The sequence below is a fragment of the Saccopteryx bilineata genome, chromosome 3 (genome assembly GCF_036850765.1).
Source record: "Saccopteryx bilineata isolate mSacBil1 chromosome 3, mSacBil1_pri_phased_curated, whole genome shotgun sequence".
Classification (NCBI taxonomy): Eukaryota; Metazoa; Chordata; class Mammalia; order Chiroptera; family Emballonuridae; genus Saccopteryx; species Saccopteryx bilineata.
The window spans coordinates 279671682-279694509 of record NC_089492.1 but is presented as its reverse complement, the minus strand read 5'-3'; the positions used below and the strand labels follow the sequence as shown (position 1 = coordinate 279694509).

The 22828-nt window shown below is 53.7% G+C and overlaps 1 protein-coding gene across 5 annotated transcripts; it reads left to right on the top strand.

The window, feature by feature from the left end:
- The first annotated feature begins 8543 nt into the window (after positions 1-8543).
- Positions 8544-20466, top strand: NBL1 (NBL1, DAN family BMP antagonist). 5 transcript variants are annotated; one of them, XM_066270265.1, is made up of 4 exons: positions 8544-8586; positions 17380-17574; positions 17710-17821; positions 18986-20466. In XM_066270265.1, the coding sequence occupies exons 2-4, from the start codon at positions 17405-17407 to the stop codon at positions 19247-19249; spliced, it is 546 nt and encodes a 181-aa protein (XP_066126362.1). In that variant the 5' UTR covers positions 8544-8586; positions 17380-17404; the 3' UTR covers positions 19250-20466. The 5 variants fall into 5 exon arrangements, with proteins under 5 accessions (XP_066126362.1, XP_066126359.1, XP_066126364.1 ...); XM_066270262.1 differs by lacking the exon at positions 8544-8586 and adding an exon at positions 8612-8895; XM_066270267.1 differs by lacking the exon at positions 8544-8586 and adding an exon at positions 9235-9484.
- Positions 20467-22828: the final 2362 nt, after the last annotated feature.

Sequence of the window (22828 nt, the reverse complement as noted above, 5' to 3'; positions counted from 1 at the left end):
TGCTTCCCCCAACCTGAGAGTCAGCCATTTCTCCAAGGAGCCCTTGTTCCTTTCAGTGGAGAGTGGTCATTGGAAACCATTCATTGTGTGCTCATTGCTATTCGTGTGTCATTACTTCTGGGCCTCTCAGCAGACAGAACTACGAAATGGGTGTGTGTGTATGTGTGACCTTGAGTTCAAACCAACATCTGAAGTCCAAAACCTAGGGTTTAGCCTGGCCTCCCCCAACTCCCACTTCCTAATTCCCTCATCTAACAGTGAGAAACCTGCCTCTAGGAATTTAACTTCTGAAGAGAGGACTTGTAGATTAGGTATGTGTGTAGATGAGTGGAACTACACTGTGTCTTTGAGAGATGGCCATGATGTGTGTGTGTTCTCTGGCCTCTGCCTTTGTTGGTCTCCCTGTGCCCTCTGGTTTCTGGCCTCGCTCACCCGCTGCCGTTCCTGCTCTTCTATCTCTGGATGTGACCCCGACCCAGGGTGTATTTTTATTATATTCATGGCATAGCTTTATCTTACTGTTTTTCAGTTAGGGAGTTGGGTTTAATGTTTCCTATATTTTTAAAACTTCTAAATTAACTTCTTTTTTTTTAAGTGAGTGGCCCTGACTGCTCATTGCTATGGGTCAGTGACTTTCAGTCAGAAGAAAGGCTTCTCCCAAATTCTTACTATAGAGCACCCTCTGTTCTCATCTGAGCTGCTTCCCAGGATCACTGTGTAATCATGAGAAAGTCACTTGATCTCTCTGGGCCTCATTGTAAGGTGGTTGTAATGATTCCTTCCTGCCACACAGGACAGATCAGATGTGAGGTCAGGCACTCTGTTATTGGGGAGAAAAGTGAAATAGCCAGCTAAATAGGGTTATTTTATAATATAATAAATTATGTAGCAAATTATGATCAAAAGAACACTTCCCTGCTTAGACTAGGGGTCTATCAATTATAATATCACATGACAGATTCTTTTTATACCATAGAAATAAAGAAAAGGCCCACCACTGTTACAGACTTGACTTCTTCTTCTCTCTGGGTTAGACTTTATGGATGAAACCCAAATTCTACTTGTGTTACCAGGAAAGTGTAATCCACGTAATCTTGTCAAGTCCTGGTCCAGTGGAGGAGGGGGAGCCCGGGAGGATTGTTTCCACGCTGCAGAAAGTCAGTGAGTCTTCCAATGACCTCTAGCCTCCAGTCTTTCCCCTCCCGTCAGTCTTAACTCTGTTTTATGCCTATTGTTTCCAGTTCAGGAATTTTCAGTGGCTCGCCAGTAACATACAAACTATAGGTCCAAGTGATTTAGCCTGGCATTCAAGGCCCTCCAGCAACCAGCCGCTATCTCTTCCTCCTACTCTGTGCCCATGCACCTGCCATGGAATAAGATAGAGGCCGAGAACAGGGGGTCTTGAGCCACACTTTTGGGGTTTGAATTCCAATTCTGACACATACTTGGTACAGTGCCTTGGAAATTATTTACTCTATGCTGTGGTTTCCTCATCTGTAAATGGGAGTGACAATGATGATTCCTACATCAAAAGGTTACGAGAATTAATATGCGGAAAGCACTTGAACACTGCATGGTATATAGTAATATTAGACTATACAGTATTAATATTGCTCCCTTTAGTCTCTTTTCTACATAGCAGCCAGTGTTAATATGTAAATTGGATTAAGTCAGCCCTCTGCTCAAGGCTTTCCAATGGCTTTTCCTCCCATTTGAAGACAGAGCCAAAGTCACTACAGTGGACTCCAAGATCCTACAAGATCTGGCCCTCCTGGTCCAAGTCTGACCTTGACCTGCCATTTTTCATCTTGCTCCTCTGCTTCAGTCATTCTGTCCTTGCTGTCCCTTGAACACTGGCACGTTCCCACCTCGGGGCCTTTGTACTTGCTACTTTCTGTGGAGCCCACTCTTCTCCCAGGTGTGCATACCTCTCGCTTGCTCGCTCATCTCCTGTAAGCCTTTACTCACATGTCTCCTCCTCAGTGAGACTGTCCCTGACCACTCTGGTTTTGTACCCCCCGCACACACCCTAATCTGCTTCCCTGCTTGATTCACTGGCATTGATCACTGTCTCAGTCTATCTTTAACAGCATATTTTGTTGATGTCCCAGAATGTAAGCTCACTGAGGGCAGAGATTTGTTTTATTTATTTATTTATTACTGCTCTGTCCTTAGTACCTGAACAGAGCCTGGCACATGGTAGGCACTCAATAAATATTTGCTGGGTGACTATTAGTGTTTTAGCTCTATTTCGATCAACTAAATCGAGTTTGTCCCCGGAACCCATTTTCCTTGGGCTGACACATTCAACCAAACAAGTAAGTTTTATCTCATAAACCCATGTACCCATCTGCCTCTGGCTGCCCAGAGGAGGGGTGTTAAGAAAAATTGTGAGACTATTTCTGGGCCAATCCATAAAGTGTTTTGTTGCTGGTGTCTGCTATGTTGCAGTAGAGGCTGTGCTCGTCAAGTGCAAATCCCTTTTTCTGGTCCCTTTCTTTCTTAGTACGGACTGCTTTCCCGACTTGCCCAAGTCTTGCTCACATTTCAGGCCCCCGTTGAAATCTCCAGCAAGCCTACTGGGTCCCGTTGGCCCCCTGGGACTTACTTGTCCCTTCTCTGAACTCAGCGGCCCTCATGGCTGGCAGCTTCCTTGGCAGTGAGCTTTTCCTTTGCTCCGCCACTGTTTGTGGGTTTGCCTTCTGCCCTTAGAGCAGCGATTTTCTTTCTTTTTTTTTTTTTTTTGCATTTTTCTGAAGCTGGAAACAGGGAGAGACAGACAGACTCCCGCATGCGCCCGACCGGGATCCACCCGGCACGCCCACCAGGGGGCGACGCTCTGCCCACCAGGGGGCAATGCTCTGCCCATCCTGGGCGTCGCCATGTTGTGACCCTCCTGGGTGTCGCCATGTTGCGACCAGAGCCACTCTAGCGCCTGGGGCAGAGGCCACAGAGCCATCCCCAGCGCCCGGGCCATCTTTGCTCCAATGGAGCCTTGGCTAGAGCAGCGATTTTCAACCTTGTTCATCTCATGGCACACATAAACTAGTTACTAACTCTGCAGCACACTAAAAAATACTTTGTTTGCCAATCTGACAAAAAATAGGCATAATTTTTGTTGATTTACAAAAAAGAATAATAATAATAGTAATTACCCTTTTTGTTCCGAGGTAACTTTTTAAAAAATTAGGTGCCTATACTTGCATATAAGGATTTCTGGTATTGAGAATTAGCCAATCAGGCCCAACCTTATGATGTGATGTGACCAGTAAGATGCAACTCTATTATACGACCTATATATTTTTGGTTCAAGACAGGGCATTCATACTGGATGGCTGTTGCTGTGTTGGTTGTTGCCATTTTTTAATTTGATAACCTAAAGGAAAAGAGGTGAGTGCCCCTGATTAAATAATCAGGTATTGCATATTTTAAAAATTCTTGCAGCACACCAATTGAAAATCAGTGCCATAGATGGAAGTCCTTAGGCCTCATTCCATCTCCAGAACCTGGCACCATGCTGGACACTGAGTAAGCAGTCAAACACCCCCCCCCCCAAAAGAAATGCATTGTTTTTAATCAAGACTTTGAGAGATGAGTAATGAAGCTCCTTCAGATCAGTGTAAGGTTGTAAGATGCCGGAGAAGCTCAGAGATTCCAAGGAAAAGGTGACTCCGGGGATGCACGAGGCAGGAACTGAGCCTTGGTCAGCCTCCTCCGCAGTCAGCGCTCCCCGGAACTCTGCCCTTGGTGCGACTCGGCCCCCAGCACAGTCCCGGCCCCCAGCACAGTCCCGGCCCCAGAACAGTCCTGGCTCCCAGCACAGTCCCGGCCCCAGAACAGTCCCAGCCCCAGCACAGTCCCGGCCCCAGCACAGTCCCGGCCCTCAGAACAGTCCCGGCCCCAGAACAGTCCCAGCCCCAGCACAGTCCCGGCCCCAGCACAGTCCCGGCCCCCAGCACAGCCTCGGCCCCCAGCACAGCCTCGGCCCCCAGCACAGTCCCGGCCCCAGAACAGTCCCGGCCCCCAGCACAGTCCCGGCCCCCAGCACAGTCCCGGCCCTCAGAACAGTCCCGGCCCTCAGAACAGTCCCGGCCCCAGAACAGTCCCGGCCCCCAGCACAGTCCCGGCCCTCAGAACAGTCCCGGCCCCAGCACAGTCCCGGCCCCCAGCACAGTCCCGGCCCCCAGCACAGTCCCGGCCCTCAGAACAGTCCCGGCCCCCGAAACAGTCCCGACCCCCGGACCAGTCCCGGCCCCCAGAAGTCCCGTGCCTCTCAGCCCGGATCCCTCAGCGACCGGATTCGATTGGCCCAGTGTGGGCCATGTATCCATTCTGGTCCAATCCACTCTGGCCAGGACGGCAGGTTCATGGAAAACAGACTTGGCTTTGGGGGCACCCTGTGTTTGTGGATGTGGTTGGAGGTGAATTCTCTGAGTGAAAGACTGGGCAGACACCCAGATGACATCCTTTTGTGCCGCCTTTTTCTCCAATTTCCACGTTCCAAAAAGGGGTTTTACAATGAATTTATGTGGAGCACAAAAACTGTAAGAAAAAAAATGCTGTTCTGTAGGATATTAAATATGCACAGAAGGGCCAACTCTTGAGGAGGGAGAAATGTTCTCATCCCACTCTTGGTGGGTAAGTGTGGGCACTGGGCGCTGACAGATGGAAGAACAATGAGGAAACGTGGAGAGTTGACGTAAAAGAACTAAAGTTGCCCAATGTTGCTCGTCACCATGCAGCCTGGTTTACCGAGCTGACCACGGGGCAGAGCTGGGGGCATTCCCGGCAGAGGCCCTTTCCTGGGAGCCCTTCACTGGTGCTATCACACGGAGGTGGGTGGCCTTTACTGAAGACTGGGAGAATTCAGCTCCATGGGTGTGCGTGTGTGTGTGTGTGTGTGTGTGTGTGTGTGTGAGAGAGAGAGAGAGAGAGAGAGAGAGTGAGTGATGGGGAGGGGAGGAAGCAAACAAATGCCCAGCAAAGGGAGTGGCTGGGGAGAGCCCCTGGCACCCCATCCCCAGCATTCAGGCCACATTCCTGGTAACATCACTATGTTTGTTCTTGCAGATGAGGAAATAGCCGTAACCACCACTCAGGCTGCCTCTTTGGAATGGAAAAAGGACAGTTGTTGGAGTCAGACAGAGTTGGGTTTAAATTTCCACTCCCAGATTCCCAGAATCTAGTTCTCATCTCTGACCCTATTCTCTCCTCTCGTCTCTCTTTCTTATTCTTAGCACTTGGTCCCTTTTCTTGATTCCTGGTTCCACCTCACCTACACAGCATTTAAAATTTTCCCATGTGGCCAAGGACCCTTCGCTTGGGGCCTTATTCCTGATTTCCTGTCTAGGCTATGCCCACACTTCCCGCAAGGTCAATAGCCCTCAGGGACATACCTTTTGGTACAGAGCCCGAGATGGGCCCTGGAGGCTCCTTGAGCCTCCAGGCACCAAGGACGCTGCAGCCCAGGGGGTGGGCTCCAAGTCCAAGTATCAGTGAATTTAGGCCTATTCTGGGAGGTGGGATAATACAAGTAGTGATAGCCTACCACCTCCTGAAAGCTGAGCATGTGCCAAGCTCTGTGCCCCAGGAACACGCCTTTTAGTGAATTCTCCAAGTAAGCCTGCAGCTGGGTACGACTGAAATTCCCATTTCACAGATGAAGAAACCGAGACTCAGGAAGTACATGACTGAGTAAGGTGAGAAAACTTTGTGCTAAAAAGTCTGGGTTTGATGCCGGGATTCTGACTCCCGCCTACCCTCCACTCGCTGTACACAAACCTCCCTAAAATAGCTTTCATTTTCCAGGAACTGTGCCGAGCACTTCACATCCATTTATCTCCTTGAGTCCTGGCTCCCTCTCATCATAACCTTACCTTCCCCGTCACCTCTTTGAGACATCTCCAGAGGCGCCTTCCATCACATCACCCACTTTGGCTGCTCACTGTTCCTTCGTAACACTTGGGTTAGGAGAGGCCCATTTGTCTGCTTATTTGTATATCCTCTGCCTCCCTGCTTCTTGAGGGCTGGGACCTTATGGGTCTAGTCCATTACTGTGTCCCCGACACCTCTGGGCCATAGTAGGTGTATCAATATTTGTTAAGTAAATGAGGGAGTCCCCACAACAACTCTGTAGAGTACCCACCATAGCAGCTGCATTTCACAGAGGAGGAAGCGGAGGCCCAGGCATGAAACAACTTAAGAGTCCCAGAGTTAGTGGGTAAGGAGCAAGGATTCAAACCCAAGCAGAAAGACTCCAGAATCTTCCACCATGAGTCCTAATGGACCCTCCAGCTCCAAACTTGGAATCGTGGGCACGCTTGGTCTTGATCACAGGAAAGGGAAGGACTGTGGTTCTGGGCCCCAGGACCAACCCTCTGATTCTGAGGGGCGGACTAGGAAGGACGGCCTTTTGCTTGTTTTCACTCTTTCTCCAGGGGAGTGCAGAGGTTTGGACCCCTGTTGAGGCGAGGCTGATGGAATTAGAGGAAACAGCTGGCCTGAGCCCGTGCCCTGCGGGAGGGAGCTCGCATTCCCAGGACTCAGGGAGGGAGCAGCTCCCCACAGCCCAGTCACATTCCAGGTCGGCCTTTTTCCTGAGCCCAGATGTTTGCTAATGAGCTGGGGAGAGAGGCTTCAGCCCTCTACCCCAGCTCGGGCCCCACATTACCTCGGCCCCAAGAGGCTGGCCCAGGGCCAGCAGGATCTGGCTTCAGGCCCGTGCCCTGTGCCAGCCAGGCCTGTCCGGGCAACTGGCATACCGCTGCCAACCAGGTGCATCACAGTGAGCTTGGAGACTCCAATGTGACAGGTTCTGCCTTTCCTGCTGGGCACCCCCCACCACCCTGGGTCCTGGTGGGCAGCATCCCTGCAGGGAGAGGGGCTCTGTCTGAGGCAGGCACAGGTTGTGGTGGGTAGAGGAGCCCAGTCTGTGGTCTGGGTTCAAGTCTAGACTTTGTCAGTCACTAGCCACATGATCTTGGGTAGGGAACTAAAACATTCTGATGCCTTGACTTTTCTCACCTGTAAAATGGGAATAATGATGAGATTGTGGTAAGGATTTGATAGTAGTGCCTAGCATAATGCCTGGCATATAACAGTGACTTGTTGATGTAATTGATATAATTGCCAGACCCCCTGCCCTCATTGTGGCCCTCCTGTAATTATCAATTTTCACCAGATAGGTGTGACTCAAACCCATCTCCTTGATTAGGCAGTTGGGATTGTTCTAGAATCTTCCTGCATTTGAGAGAGCAGTGGCTGAACTGTCAAGGGTTTCTACTCCTGACTCTCTGTGAGGTCTGACAAGTTTATTAGGCTGCCCTGAGCTTCCTGCAGCGGTGGAGTGGATTCTTACCAAATGTAGACATCTGCTCCCCCCACCACCCTACCCAGGGTCCACATTGAGAATGTGGTAAGCAAAGCGGTCAGTGTTTCCTGAGTGCCTACTATGTACAATGCAGCGCAGCTGTACTCTGTGGGGCAAGATCACCCAACACAGACAGTAGCTGTTACTGGCATCACCTCTTACTTAGTGTGACTTTAGGTCAGTTACTTAACTTCTCTCGAGGTCTTGTTTTTTTTTTTACTTATATTTTAATTTTTTTTATTGATTGGTTTTAGAGAGACAGAGAGAGGAAGATAGATAGATAGGTAGATAATAGATAGAGAAGCATTCATTTTTTGTTCCACTCAGTTGTGCGTTCATTGGTTGCTACCTGTATGTGCTCTGAACAGGAATCAAACCCACAATCTTGGTGTTTCTGGACAACACTAATCAACTGAGCTAACCAGCCAGGGTGGGTGTTTTTCTTTTCTTTTTATAAAATGGGGATAACAATACTGTTTATCTCACAGATGTACTATGCAAGTGGAAAGTACTTAGAATGGGATCAGGCACATAGCAAGGTGCTTAATATGTGTGTGCGATCATGATGGTTATAGTTAACCTTGTGGAAGCACTTACCTATAGGGGATAATACTTCATTTAGCCAAATACATTGTATACCTTGTCTGGCCCCACCTTAAACGCTGCAGGTGCTGAAATGGACGCTGAAATCGCTGTGATCCCTGCCCTCAAGGAGCTCACAGTGGAGGAAAGTGATGTACTCAACTAGTCCAGAGGGAAAGCAGTGTTGGCAGCATTAACAGAGATATGTGTCCCCTGCTGCCGGATCACAGGGGAGGAGGAAGTTTGTGCCACCTGAGAGTCATGGAAATGCTTTCTAATCTGGTGCTTAAAGAATGCTCTTATCAGGAGATGAAAAGATGGAAAGGCTCCCCTGGCAGAGGGAACAGCATAAGCAAGTGCTAGGAGGTATGGAGAGGGCAGATAGGCCAGAGGGCATCACGAATTACCAGCTGGCCACTTGGAGCCACCCAGCATGCTCAGCCACCTCCAGACTTCAGATGAGTCGGCACAGACAACAAGGATAGAAAGCAAATCTCCAAGCCCCAGGACTGTGGGAGCAAAGCTATTTTCTCACTCCACTGTGCACACAGATTAGAGAGGGCACGACTGCAATCCATCCAAGTGCCCAATTGCAGATGGATTAGTTGGGTGACCCTTCCCACTTCCCACCGCAGGTGAGGCTGGACGCTGGGCCAGGCTGGGGGCTCTGTTCTTTCCAGGAGTCAGAGAAGTTGGTCTATTTCCTGGCGCTCTTTCTCCTAATAGCCTTTCCTGGGGCTCACAGGCCCTTCTCTGGACGCTTAAGCCATGAGCCCGAGTTGAGGGGAAGTTAGGCAGAGGGGTGAGTGACACTAAGGTACTAAGAACACGGCCCGACCGGTCTGGAGTGTATCAGAGGCTGGGCGCCCCACAGGACTGCGGAGCAAGGATGGTTGCCAGTTGTCTGGACTCGGTGGACTGGAGCATCACACCCTTGGAGTAAGGTTGGTATTCCCACATAAAGAAACAACTCCATCTTTGTCACCTCGAGGCCTGGCATGGCCTGTGGCCCCGGTCACGGGAATAGTTAGGCAGAGAGAAGTTGGAGAGCAGAGAAACCCGGCGGAGGGAGCTTTAGAACGAGCTGGGCGCGGGGCTCTCTACCCTGTCCTGAGGGCAGGCCGAGGCGGCACCGGCGGCTCCGCCGCGCCGTCGGTCCGCGCGGAAGGCTGATCCAGGGCTCCCGGGCCGGCGGGGAGAAGGGGCCGGGGCCCGGGCGGCCGCGCGCCCGCCCGCTCTTTCTTGTTCGCGTCCCTCCCTCCGCTGCCCCCGCCCTCGCTCCCTATTTGGAGCGGAGACACCCCTGACGTTGGAGCCGCTCGCTTGCCGCTCCCCCGCACCGCGCGCCCGCCCGGGGCCGCAGACAGTGCGCCGCGCAGCCCAGCCGAGCCTCGCGGGGCCGCCGCCAGCCCTGCCGGCCGCCTCCCCGAGCCTCTGGGGCCACTGGGCGTGCCACCCCCGCGGCCCGCAGACAGCTCCGCAGGAACCATCGGGCGCGCCGCGCTCCTCGCCGCCGCCGCTGCCGCGCGCGCGGTAAGTCCTGCCCGGGCCAGCACGCGGGAGCCTGGCTTCCAGAGGCTTCGGCCGCAGGGGCAGCGCCGCGCCCCCGGCTGCGAGCTTCGCCCCCGGCCTGTCCGGCGGCCCAAGGCATGGGGTGGAGGCGCTGCCGCCAAGCCCCTCCGGACTCCGGGGCTGGGGACGTGGGCGCGGCACGGGGTGGCTAGGGCACTCCGCTGCGCCCTGAGCCCATCCGCAGACTCGCCCGGGGGTTTCCGTTTCTTGGTAGGTGTTTCCATGGCCAGGGGAGGACGGGAGGGAGATGCGTGTCGGAGCGAAAGCCTGGCGGGTCGAAGGCGGGTCGGGCCGCGCGGGCGCCGGGGCAGCGCCCCGAGCTCGGTCGCTAGGCTCGTGCGTTTCCCGACTGTACCCGGGCCTCGCCGCGCCCGAGCCTCGCCGCTCCGGTACATTTCTGCTCTCTCTCAATCTCTCTCTCCACCCCCCCCCCCCTCTCGCTCTCATTCTTTCTCTCCCTTTCCTCTCTGTCTCTCTGTTTCGGTCCCTCTCTTTCTCTAGTTCTGCCCCTTTCTCTTTCTCCGTTTTGAGTTTCCCTGGTGTTGTGTCTCTGCCTGCGTGTTTTCTCTGTCTCTGCGTTCTGCCCTTATGCGGGGGCCTCTCTGTGTCTGTGCGTCTCCCTGATCTCTCACCCTCAAATTCAGACGATCCCCCAGCCTTTGAGTAGTCGGAATAGTTTCCTAGACCCTGTAAAAGAAACGAAACCCTCCCCCTACCTTCCGCCTGCCCCCGGGGCCCGGCCGGGGTCATCCCCCTGGAATTGAGTCTGGGGCAGGGGGAGCCCGCCTTTCCGGGCGCTCAGTTTTCTTAAGAGTTCCACCCCCGCGAGGCGGGCTGGACAACAGGGCCCTGCTGCCGGCCACCTGCCCGCCTGCTCCCTGGGCGGGGTGATTCTAATCTTTTACAAGCAGCAGTAAAGGGGCAGCTGCCTGCCTTGGCGTGGCCAGGGGTTGGCGGGCACTAGGGGAGAAGTGCACGTTTTCAGGCTTTCTGAGGCCATGGCCCAGCTGGAGGACACCAGCCTGTAACTAAGGGACCCCCCCCCCCCGGGGCGGAGACAAACAGAGGTCAGGGCCTGAGGCCAAAGGCTGGGCGCTGGCAGAGGATGGGGGTGAGGCCGCAATTTGTCAGCAGGCCCCTCAGCCTTTGTTACTGTCAAATCACCAGCCTCCTGAAACTCCCCCAGTTGCTGGGGCTGCTTGGGTGTGGCTTGCCTTTAGTTGGGGCCAAAGAAAAGGTGAAGCCGTAGCATTTCCTCAGTGACCCCACCCCTCTCCACGGAGCCTGCAAGCTTTCTTCTGGGCCTGTGTGCATTCAGGGTGGATGGGGGTGTAGGTGCTCTGCATTGCCTACGATATGTCCCCATTCTTCTAAAGCGAAATCTCAGGCTGAGTTTACCCCCTCCCCACCAACCCTCAGGGTCCGAGGCTGGGGAGCCAGCGGGGATGCTGGTAAGGTCTGCAGGGGGACTTCTGTTGAGCAGATGTGTAGGGCGGTCCTGCAGCGGCTCATTAGCATAGATTTGTTTTGGAGACAACTTTGGGTCTTCCAGCAGGAGGGTTTGAGAGCAGGATGGCCATGGCCTGGGTTGGGGGTTTGTAGCCAAGAAGGTGGAGCTGCCTGGAGGAGGCAGGCATGCCTTTTGGTCCCGAGCTTGGCCCTGCGTGTCTGCCCCCTGGACAGTTGGTTCATGCTGTGCCAGCGCTAGCTGGCTGGCTGGCTGGCTGACAGAGGAGGAAGGAAGCCACCCTGCGGTGAGACTGGGGTCATAGAATCACAGTGGCCTTAAGCAATGTGCAGGAGCCAGAACCCGTTGGAGGGACTTTGCTAAAGTGGACATTCCCAGGCTGCACTCCCTACTGTACAGACATGAAGCTTAGGGAGGCGAAACAAGTGGTCTGTGGCCTGGGCTGTAACCGTTGGTCTATCCTGTCTCCAGGCATCCAGTGAACCAATAAATGAGCATAGACCTGAATTTGTCCCCAACCCCAGAGAGTGCCTGGGAAACCCCACTGAGATGACTAGGGCTGGGGTCTGACACTGCCTGGACCCCTCCTGGAGCAATCTTTCCATTTGCACCTTTCAAGAAAGCCCCTGCCCTCTGTCCAAAACCCGCAGTGATGGCCCCACCCTGCTGATCCCTGAGCCCAGGGCCACAAGCACCACACCCTCTGCACCCAGCAGCAAGCAAGGCCTAGAAGCCAGGCCCAGCCTGTTTTCTGGAAGTTGGCTTCTAGAGGGGCCTGGTCTCTCCTGGACCCTGTCCCTTCAGTCAGTGGCCTGAGAAGTAGAGTCTGAGTGGGACTTTCCTCTCGGCTCCCACTGTGGCCGGCAAGTGTGGGAGTGAGTGGGGCAGTACTTGACAGTTTATAAAATCATCCCCCAGCCTTGGTGGCATTTGCTTGAGTCTCCCCTCAATCCACTTTCACTGTTTGGCAGGTGCAACCCCGGATTTACATATTTTCAGGACCACCCAGGATCTGGTGGGATGGAGTGGAGGGAGGGGGTGAAGGGGGCCTCGTGTGGGAGGCAGAGAGAGCACTGGTGGTGACATTTACTGGAGAGGACTTCTCCCATGGCAGGCACCCTCTCCAGAGGTTCCCATGCACAACTGCCCTGCGACGGGGTATTATCACCACTCACCTTTGCAGATGAGGAAGTTGAGGCAGAGAAAGGTCAAAGTGGCTGAGCTAGGATGGGAACCTGGGTCTGTCACAGTCATTTATGGAGAGTAGAGGAGATCCAGACCCTGCCACGTGTGTGCGTGTGCGTGTAGCTTGGGGTGAGTGGATACTTTCTACCTAGACAATCCTGGTGTGCTTGGCCCTAAGTGACCCTGAATGTTCAGATTTACCCAAAAGAGGAAATGGAGAGCGCTTGTTCACTTGTTATTTATTTATTTTTTAAAGTTTATTCATTTTAGAGAGGAGAGAGAGAGACAGAGAGAGAGAGGAGAGACAGAGAGAGAGAAGGGGGGAGGAGCTGGAAGCATCAACTCCCATATGTGCCTTGACCAGGCAAGCCCAGGGTTTCGAACCGGCGACCTCAGCATTTTCAGGTCGACGCTTTACCCACTGCGCCACCACAGGTCAGGCTTGTTCACTTGTTATACAAAATCGGAAAGGGCTTCACAGTGTGTGGGTGATGCCCAGGCGGCACCCCGGACCTTTGGGGTCCGAATGTCCAGGACTGGGACTAAGCCCCTGAGTTTTGGGCAAATGTCTCAAGGAGTCGGCTAGATTCTGGCCAGTGTGGAAATGCAGAGGACTCCAATGGCCTGACCCGAAGCCTGTGTTCTTGCTGCCCACCCCCTCTTCCTGAGGGACCTGCCAAGGCAGGTCTCCCATTTATTCACTACCCTCTTCCTCAGTGTGGGACATACGGTGGCCAGTTTCTTGGCCTGTGCCTCAGTTTCCACAGTGCTGGAATGGATCAGCTAGTGCCCCCCGGGAACTTCCTTCCTGTGTTGTTAGCAGCCTCGGATGTGTCCTGTGTCTGCCCAAGGCCTCGGAGGATCCGAAGGGCTTGGATTTGGGGACAGACAGTGAGGTGGTAAGGAGGCCCCCACTCGGGGCTGCAGGCGTCCTCCCCGAAGCCTGACCTGAACCCCAAGGAGAGGCAGTGTCACACCTTTCCAAGGCTCCGAGGAGCAGGGGACTCAGGAGTGGGGTTCGAATCCTGTTTTGAGAGGCTCCCAAGCTTCTGCCAGTCTGGACACAGGGCCTTGTGCCCGCTCCAGACCAGCCCCCGGTTCCCAGCTGTCTTCTCCATTTCCTGCTTCCTCTTCTGAGACCCTTTTCATCTGCAAAGGTAGCTGGTGGTGACCCTGCTGCTGTCCTGGTTCAAAGCTCAGTTCTTTTTACTTCTCACTGGTTCTAGCCACGGATGAGGCTCTGTTTTAAGCACTTTTATTTATATTCATGTACTTACTCCTATGACTGAGGCACAGAAGTTGTAAATAGATCTCTTTTTACTACTTATTTTTTTTAGTGACTCTCAAGCAAATTTCTTTTAAAAAAAAGATTTTATTTATTGGTTTTACCGAGAAAGGAGAGGGGAAGTGAGAAGTATCAACCCATAGCTGCTTCACTTTGGTTGTTTATTGATTGCTTCTCTCACCTGCCTTGACTGGGCAAAGCCAGGGCTTCGAACCAGCGACCTCAGCATTTCCAGGTCGAGGCTTTATCCACTGCGCCACCACAGGTCAGGCTCAAACAAACCTCTTCACGTCTCTGTAACTCAGTTCTTAATCTACAAAATGGGGGAAATAAGAGTCCCTACTGCATAGGGCTGTTGTCAGGACTGCATAAGTGAGTGTATGTGAAAGCCCCTAGAACAGCGCCCAGCCCAGTGAATGTTGTGAGTCGGCTGTGCGGGGCTGACCTGGGTAAATTCCTCCCTCTCCTGGGGGTTGTTTCTACAGCCAAGAGCGTCCCTCCTGTCCCTACTATTGATTGGTAACTAATTGTGACCCTGAATTAAATCTAGAATTAAGAATCTACTCCCGCCTGACCAGGCTGTGGCGCAGTGGATAGAGCATCGGACTGGGATGTGGAGGACTGAGGATCGAGACCCCGAGGTCGCCAGCTTCAGCGCGGGCTCATCTGGTTTGAGCAAGGCTCACCAGCTTGGTCCCAAGGTCGCTGGCTTGAGCAAGGGGTTACTCGGTCTGCTGAAGGCCCGCGGTCAAGGTACATATGAGAAAGCAATCGATGAACAACTAAGGTGTTGCAATGAAAAACTGATGATTGATGCTTCTCATCTCTCTCCGTTCCTGTCTGTCTGTCCCTATCTATCCCTCTCTCTGACTCTCTCTGTCTCTATAAAAAAATAAAAAAAAAGAAAAAAAGAAAAGAATCTACTCCCTGCCCCCACAGCCCTCTCTGACTGCCCCTACTCTAAACAACTTCCTCTTAACCCCATCCCCCCACTCTGGGCTCTGAGCTCCTGAGAGGGCACAGGGTCTGGGACCCCATGTCCCCTGCCCATACCCTCGCCTTCTTCTCTGCCATCCTAGAAGTTGCTCAGTAAATGAATGTGGACTGCAGAGAACTACAGGACTCAGTAGAAGGGCATTGCTTGGCCTGACTTGCTGGGAGGCCTTGGGACAAGGTGAGATTCCCCCATCCCACTTCGGTATCGGAGAGTCCTGTCACTTACTATGTGACCAACAGGGTGAGGAGGACGGGGTGAGAATCTGTGGGTGAGGCTCTCAAGTCTCAGGAAGGAAGGTCTGACTGCTGTGTTTTTTGTTTTTAAAGTGGCTGAGTTGCTGCTTGAAAAAAGGAAAAAAGGCCTGACCTGTGGTGGCGCAGTGGATAAAGCGTCGACCTGGAAATGCTGAGGTCGCTGGTTTGAAACCCTGGGCTTGCCTGGTCAAGGCACATATGGGAGTTGATGCTTCCAGCTCCTCCCCCCTTCTCTCTCTCTGTCTGTCTCACTCCTCTCTAAAAAAAAAAAAAAGGATTAACCAATGAAAACATTAAACCTGCTAGCAAAGAGCCCACCCCAGTTTGTGCCAGGGGTTGGGGACAGCCAGGGCTCTTGGTGGCTGTGGGTGAGGGCAGAAGAAGGGTGATGAGTCCTGATAACAACCATTTCTGTGGGAGAGAGTGGCCTGGTGTCCTCCCTGCCTCCTGGTCCAGTGCTCAGCCTCAGCTCAGATGCCTGCCCAGGCTTCCCCATGACCCCCTGGGGGACGAGAACTGGTCTGAGTTGGGTGCCTGCTGGGTACCAGGTGCTTTCATTGCATCTTCTCAGTTGTTCTCCAAGGAAAGCGCTATGCTCCCTGTCCTGGGGTTGAGGTAGGTCAATGCAGAGAGGTGCATTTTATTTCTGGAAGTTACATAGCTCTTAGGGAGGGCTGAGACTCAAACATAGGTGACTTCTGGGGCCTTGCTTGTGGGACCCACGCATCCGCTGGAGCTCAAGGCTGCTGGCCTGGGGGAGCTGAGTGTGGCCCCGGGCCATCCACTGCCAGGGGTGGGGAAGCGTCCTGGATGCTAAGCCTGTTGAAAAATTAGCTAGGTTTCCAGTTAGGATCAAGTCTGTCCTATTTTGTTAGGATGTGGTTGTACTGAAAACATGGGCTTTGCTGTTGATGCTGTGAGCGGGACCGGAAGTGTGTGGGTGAGAGCTTGGGCCTGACACAGACTCATCTGGGCGGGGGGGCAGACTGTTGGGACTTACCTCCTACGGCTCTCACCGCCTTACCCGACGTCCCCCAGGAGCTGAGGGGACTTGTTGGATGGATAGAGAGAGCAGGTTGTGTTGGAGGAGGTCACAGCTTTGCAGGCTGGCCAGACTGAGTCAGTCCACTTAGGTTTCACTGCAGAAGGCAAGACCCCCTCCCCCCACGTGTACCCCTCCCAGACGTTTGAATCAGAAAGTGGGCTGAGGGTTGTTCTGAATGGGCTTTCAGGCTCTGAGCCAGCCCGGCTCTAGTGCTGGGTGTCTGTGGGACCAGTGTGCAATACCGGACCCCTGCTTCTGTTTCAGCCCCATCCAGGCCTCTGTGGGGACTGTCCCAGGACACAGACTCCCAGACTCCCAGAGTGAGCTGGACCGGTCTCCACACCTGGTTGCGTATCACGACCATTCTGGAAGCTTGTTAGAATTGCAGACTTCCACCCACCCTAGAACTTTCACTCCACAAGGACCCAGGGAATTCTGAGGATCTGCCAGGCTTGGAAGCCAGTGGTCTAGGGAGCCTAACTCACTCATCTAGCAGGTGGGGACTCCGTAGCCGGGGTGTCCAGGGTCAGAGAGCATGTGTAGACTCCTGACCCTGCAGCTCCCTTTCCCCAGTGGACCTCCTTGCTCTCCTTTCAGAATCTCCCCCAAAGCCTTTCTCCTCCACATTATTTGAGGTAGGGGAGTGGGCGGGAAACCTACAGAAGATGAAGTTGGGGAACATTGGGAAAGTCCATTCTGTGGGAATCCTTGGGACACACACTGCCCTGCAGCGCCATCTGCTGGCGAATTCTGGTGTTCTAGTGCCTTGCTCCGTCCAATTGACTGAGAGGGTCAAGCGCTTGGTTTGGGTTGTCTCCTGCTGGTCCCAGGTTAGGATGGGGCTGGGAATAATGATGTGTGTGTAGACTTGGGGCACGAGGCTTTGGTGGGACATTCAAGAATGAAATAGAATCTAGTCTGGGGTTAGTTTTTATTTTTATTTTTTACCTGGGGTTCCTCCAGCCAAAGTGCCAGGAATTCTCAGTGACATGAAGGTGGACGTTAGTTTTCCTGGCATCGGAATACTGGCGCCGGTGGCAGCCTGCCCAGGAGATGTGCTGGATGGCCAGCTCTTGGGGGCGTGCACTGTGGGCAATTTTTCGTGTTTTCCCGGGGGACCCACAACATCACAGTGAGGACAGAACTACTGATCGCTGAACACTCAACAGGTGCTTGAGCCTTAGAGGCCTGTTCAGTACCAGCAGCAATCCTTTGCCGCACATGGTGTTACCATCCCTGTTTCTTAAGTGAAGAAATCAAGGCACAGAGGTAAAAGTAATTTGTTCAGAGCTACCTAGTAAGTTATAAAAGTAACGTGGAGTGTATACTATCTTCTGGGGGCTTTTCAAATAATGCCTCATTTAATCTTCATGGTAGCCATCTGATATATACTATTACCGGCCCCCGTTTTGGTTTTGGTTTTGGTTTTGGTTTTATCCCAGCCCTAGTTTTGAGGTTCGGAAGAGAGAAATAACTTGTCCGAGGTTGTGCTTGGCTAGGAATTGGTAGACTTAGGATTTGAACCCAGGTAGTCAGATGTTAGCGCTCATGCTTGTAACCCCACTGTCCCCCTCTTCCTAGTCTCCTGAGCCTGGCTGGCCTTACTCACAGTCTGTGCTCAGTTCTAGGGTTCTGAAGGCCACGGGCATGATGCTTCAGGTTCTGGTGGGGGCCGTCCTCCCCGCCATGCTGCTGGCTGCTCCGCCGCCCATCAACAAGCTGGCACTGTTTCCGGACAAGAGTGCCTGGTGTGAGGCCAAGAACATCACTCAGATTGTGGGCCACAGCGGCTGTGAGGCCAAGTCCATCCAGAACAGGTGGGATCCAGGGGGACTGGTGGAGGGTAGGAGCACAGGGGCTCAGGAGGGAGGAAGGGGACAGGGCTGCCCGTCCCTGCCTCTGCCACAGTGACTGCCACAGTGACAAGGGCATGGTGACCTCTCCTCCCACAGAGCGTGCCTAGGACAGTGTTTCAGCTACAGTGTTCCCAACACCTTCCCGCAGTCTACAGAGTCCTTGGTGCACTGTGACTCCTGTATGCCAGCTCAGTCCATGTGGGAGATTGTGAGTACTGCTGCCCGCCCCTGCCCAGCCTACCACGCCCCCACCAAGCCCAGTGTGGCTCACCAATCTTTCTAGCTTCACCTAGCCTCTCTCACCTTCTTCACTAGCTTGACACTTGACACCAGCTTACCTCCTTTCAGTTTCACACCTGCTTTGCTGGTGACTGTCACAGGGCCTTTGCACATGCACTTTACCTCGGTTCAAACACTTTCCCTTTCCTCCTCACCTTGTTAACTTCTATTCACCCTTCTGCTCATAGCTCAAGCATCGTTTCTTCAGGGCCCCTTTCCTGATCCCCTGAGCACTGTGTGCCCTTGCCCTTAAGCATCTGTCACATCCCCAGGTTTTTGTCTGCATTTGGATAATTTTGACAAGTCTGTTTGCTATACTACACTCTGAATTCCATGAGGGACCATGCCTTTTGTCCCCAGAGCTGGCATGGAGTAGGTGCTGTGTGAAAAGAGGGAGGGAAAGAAAAGGAAGGGAGGGAGGGAGGGGAAAAGGAAGGTAATTGGGGGCCTTCCCAGAGCAAGATGCTGAAGGGGTTCATAAAGGGCAAACCTCAGCTGGACTGGGGGTTTGGGTAGGGGGAAACTTTTTGAGGAAGTGATATCTGAGCTCAGACCCAAAGGTTGAGTAGAAAGTAACTGGGCAGTGTTTGGGGCAGGTGGTAGGAGATGTGTTGGGTGAGGACCTTCCAGGCAGAGGGAACAGCATGTGCAAAGCCTCATGCAGATCATCAGCATAGTTGGCAGGAGTGGCGCAAAGTCAGGGGTGGAGAGGTTCACCAGGGGCAGCCGGTAGAGCCTGGGGGTGCCTTAGTAAGAAGTCAGGATTTTTCTCCCTGGGCTGTGGGGAGCAGTGGGGGGAATTTTAGGCAGGGGCGGGCCACATGGGATTTTTTTTTGTCTCAGGAAGCCCTCTGGCTGCTGCTAGGGGATGGCTAGGAAGGTGGAAGGACTGGTTGTAAGGAGACAAGTCAGGTGGCACCTGCAGGGACTCTCCCCCTCTCCCTCTGGATGGGCCCACAGAGCTAACTGGGGTCTCACAGGTGGGCTTAGGATGCCGAGGGGTCTAGGATTCTTGGTCCCATGAGGATGTGTTCCCCTTGGGACCTCCCTGCCCGCCCCAGGCCCGTGGAAACATCTCTGCTGCCTTCCCCAGGTAACGTTGGAGTGCCCCGGCCACGAAGAGGTTCCCAGGGTGGACAAGCTGGTGGAGAAGATCCTGCACTGCAGCTGCCAGGCATGTGGCAAGGAGCCGAGTCACGAGGGGCTGAGTGTCTACGTGCAGGGCGAGGACGGCCTGGGCTCCCAGCCGGGCACCCATCCTCACTCCCACTCCCATCCCCACCCCGGCGGGCAGCCCTCTGAGCCTGAGGAACCCCCGGGGGCCCCTCACACTGAGGAAGAGGGGCCTGAGGACTGAGGCCCTCGACTCTTCCTCCCCTCTCGTCCCCTATGGAATGCTGGGGGAAGTGTGTGGGGAGAGGCTGAAGCCCCCCTTTGGCACTGGATGGACTTGGATTCAGACTTGGACTTGGAATGCTTCCCGGTTGCCATGGAGATCTGAAGGGAGGGGTTGGAGCCAAGCTGCACAATTTAATATATTCAAGAATGGGGGCAGGAGGCAGAGGTCTTCAGGGTTCTTTTTTGGAGGGTGGTGTTCTCTTCCTTTCTGCCTCCTAGAGATGCGCCCTTGGGAGGAGAAGGAAGGTGGTTAAGCTGCTGAGGTGGGGGTGAGGCCATCCAAGATGGCGGGAGCCAGGCTAAGGCCCATGGAGCCTCTGGTGGGGCAGGGCCCCTGGGGTATGATGGTGGAGCTGGGTCCGGGCTGGGGAGACCACTGGCAGAAACAGGGAGCTCCAGCCCCACAGGCTACCCCAAAGGCCTCCCACCCTACTCCCATGCCCAGGGCAGCTTTTCCACATGGCACTGAAATGGTTGGGAGTCAGGCCTGGGCAGGACCCTGCTGACTCATCTACCCGGAGCCAGGGGCCAGGCAGGCTCTTTGGGCCACTGGCTTTCTTGGCTTTCCAGAGGATGGAGGGAGGTAAGGAAGGGAGGGGACTTCCTAGGTTAGGGGGTGGGAATGACCACGCCCACCCCATCATTGCCGCAGAAGAGCCTCCCCTCCTCTTTGAGATCTTAGTGCCTCCTGCTGCCCTCTAAGTTCTAGTCCCCTCAGAAACCTGATCAGGAGCCAGCCTGCTTGGGGAACCCTTCCTAAGGATCTGAAGGTGGGGAGGGGGGTCACCCTTACTCAGATTCCAAGCAGGGACCTGGGTCGGGTGGACTCCTGCTGAGCCTCAAGAAATGAAGAGGAGCAGCGAAGGCTCCAGTGGGCTGCGTGGTCACTGGCTCCCCAGCTGCCGGGTCTCACTGGCCTCCCCCCTCCCACTGCACTTTAACCCTAGAGCAGGTGCGGATGGTACTGGGGCAGGGCATGGAGGACATGCGGGCAGGGAAGAGCCACATGTGTCTGCTCTTCTGCCCCCTAGGCGGGTGGCTTCCAGCCCCACCAGCCTCCTGCCTGGGGATGCCCCACCCCTCGGCTGTTCCGACAAGAGCTTCTGGAGCTTGTAACCAGTAGATTGTCTCCCCGACGGACCCTGAGTCTTCTTATGAATAAATTTCTTCACCGCCTGTTCTCTCCCTCCCTGGCTGGCCCCGCCGATGCACAAGATTTCTGAGGGCCTGGCAGCAGGTCCCCGGGAGAGGGGGCAGGCTGCCCAGTGTGCCCTGAACAGACTCCTGCATCTTGGCGATCCTGACACTTTCCTGCCATGTGCACCCCTGGGCCCTGTCTCCTCGGCTCCCGCCTCTCCTAGGGTGCCTGTTCATGGCCTTGCATGTGTCTTTGGTGGGCTTCCCCAACTGGGCCTTTTGGGTTTTGACCCCTTGGTCCGTTGGGCTTGCTTCATCCTCACAGTGATCTAGCATCAGGCCTTCCCTGTACCCCAGCCTGGCCTGGCCCAGGAGAAGGGGAAATGGACAAAACTGGTGATTACAAACTAATATACCGGGTGGGGTGCTGTGCTAAAGGCTTTACTTAAATAACTTGCCTAATCCTCACCACCACCCTGTGATTTGCCCTCATTTTGCGGACAAGGCATCTGAGGTGCAGAGGGATTAAGACATGTGCCAGGTCATCCGTTAAGAAATGTCACCGACAGGACCCAAACCCAAGCAGTCAGTCTGGCCTAATTCCTGGGCTTTTCGTGTAACTTTAGTAGTTGCCAGTTCTTAATTACCTGCTGTGTGCTGGGCTGCTCCTGACACCTCACGATGATCCTACACGTTTGGTAACATTACCCTCATGCAGTTGAGCCTGAATGCCCCCAAATTCTCCAGTGAGAAAGGACAGGGTGAGGGCTAAGACCTCCTTTCATCCTCGCATACATTGCTGTAACCACCACATACCAGACAATTTGCAGATATTATTTCTAATCGTTGAAAGATGCTCATCTTGCTAATGGGGAAAACGAGGCCTTAATGCCCTGGGAGTGATTTGCTCTTGCTGGGAAGTAGCGGCCCGAGAGTCTAATCTGACGCCCTCTAGTGACGACCATTGTGTACTACACGCGATTTCCTTGGTGTCCCAAGCTTTTGCTTCACGGCCGCTCTGGACGGTTGTGAAGGTTGTGTACGTTCCAACTCCAGAATGGCATTTCTTGCAGTTGTGCAGGCCACAGCTTGCATGACTACCCACAATGGTCCTGCATCCCTTGATGTGGAATTGGGTTGGAGAGAAGTATATACTTACTGCATGCAGACTCCAGCAACCCCTCAGTCTTGGAGGGACAAGCTCTGGCCATATCGACAATCTTTCTATATGGCTGGAGGTGAGAACTCACTCGAGGGTGAAGAGAAAGTTCCGCGAGACTTCTGAGAACCCAGAGACCAGGTTGTAATGAAGGACTTAGTGGGGCTGTGGTTTTGGAGCTGGGCCGCTGAGACCTGAGCACTGTGTTGGGAGGATGTGTCTTGGTCAGGAGCTGCTTCCATCCTCCGTATGCAACAGGGTAGGATATAAATTCATAGAAACAGAAACTAATAACGCGCGGCTCGGAAAAAAAGCAGGAAGGTGGGTTGGCGGGGCTGGTGGCTGGCCTGGAATGCTAGTCACAGTTCAGACTTCATTCTCTTCGCAGTAAGATCCCTGGAAGTATCAGCGCAGAGCTTAGTTTCAACAAGACTGAAGGAAGAGCCAGAGTTGGGCCCGAGCTGAGTCCTGGGGGCGGGGCCACACGGCAAAGGTGGGGCCACACGAGAGAGACGCTGCTGATTGGACTTGGGAGCAGCGAGTGGGAGGAGCCATATTTTAAGGACTAGAAGTTTGGCTAGCGGGGCTAGTTGACAAAGGGGAGTGAGATGTGAAGTAGTGACTGCCTATTTTCCTCTTTGCCAACCTCAAACTGAACCAAAACAGCCCAGAAAAATAACTGCAGCTCCCCCTCCGCCATCCTTTCCCCTCCACCCTCACCCGCAAGGGCTTAAAAATCTTTACAAGGGATTAGCAGGGACACACACTACAGTCAACGCAGGCCCCTCTCCGGATGGGTGGGTAATTGGTCCCGGCTTTCCTGCCTTGTTAGTCTGTATGAAGCCAACAACCCCCAACTAGCTCCCCCCCCCCTCCTGCTCTAAGCCTCAGGGAAAATCTTGACTGCCTGGGTTCAAATCCTGATGGCACCACTTCTTAGCTGTGTAATCTTGAGCAAGTCACTTAAGATCTCCGAGGCTCAGTTTCCCATCAGTAAAACAGGGAAGATTATAACTTTTCCAGTCAGTGTCATGGTGAGCTTTACATAAATCAGTGTACATATAGAGCTTGAAACAGTGACTGGCATATAGTAAGACCCTGATAAATGTCCGCCATTATTAAAATGATTGAGAATGAGCCCCCCCTGGGTAGCTTAATTGGTTACAGCATCGTCCCCTATGCCAAGATTGCAGGTTTAATGCCCAGTCAGCGCACATGCAAGAATCAACCAATGAACGCATA

Bases quoted from the DNA above. Each gene is read 5' to 3' on its own strand.
- NBL1 (XM_066270265.1), top strand. From the start codon at position 17,405: ATGATGCTTCAGGTTCTGGTGGGGGCCGTCCTCCCCGCCATGCTGCTG. The intron at 17,575-17,709 runs GTGGGATCCAGG...CTCCTCCCACAG, and splicing joins GCCAAGTCCATCCAGAACAG to AGCGTGCCTAGGACAGTGTT. The intron at 17,822-18,985 runs GTGAGTACTGCT...TGCCTTCCCCAG, and splicing joins CTCAGTCCATGTGGGAGATT to GTAACGTTGGAGTGCCCCGG.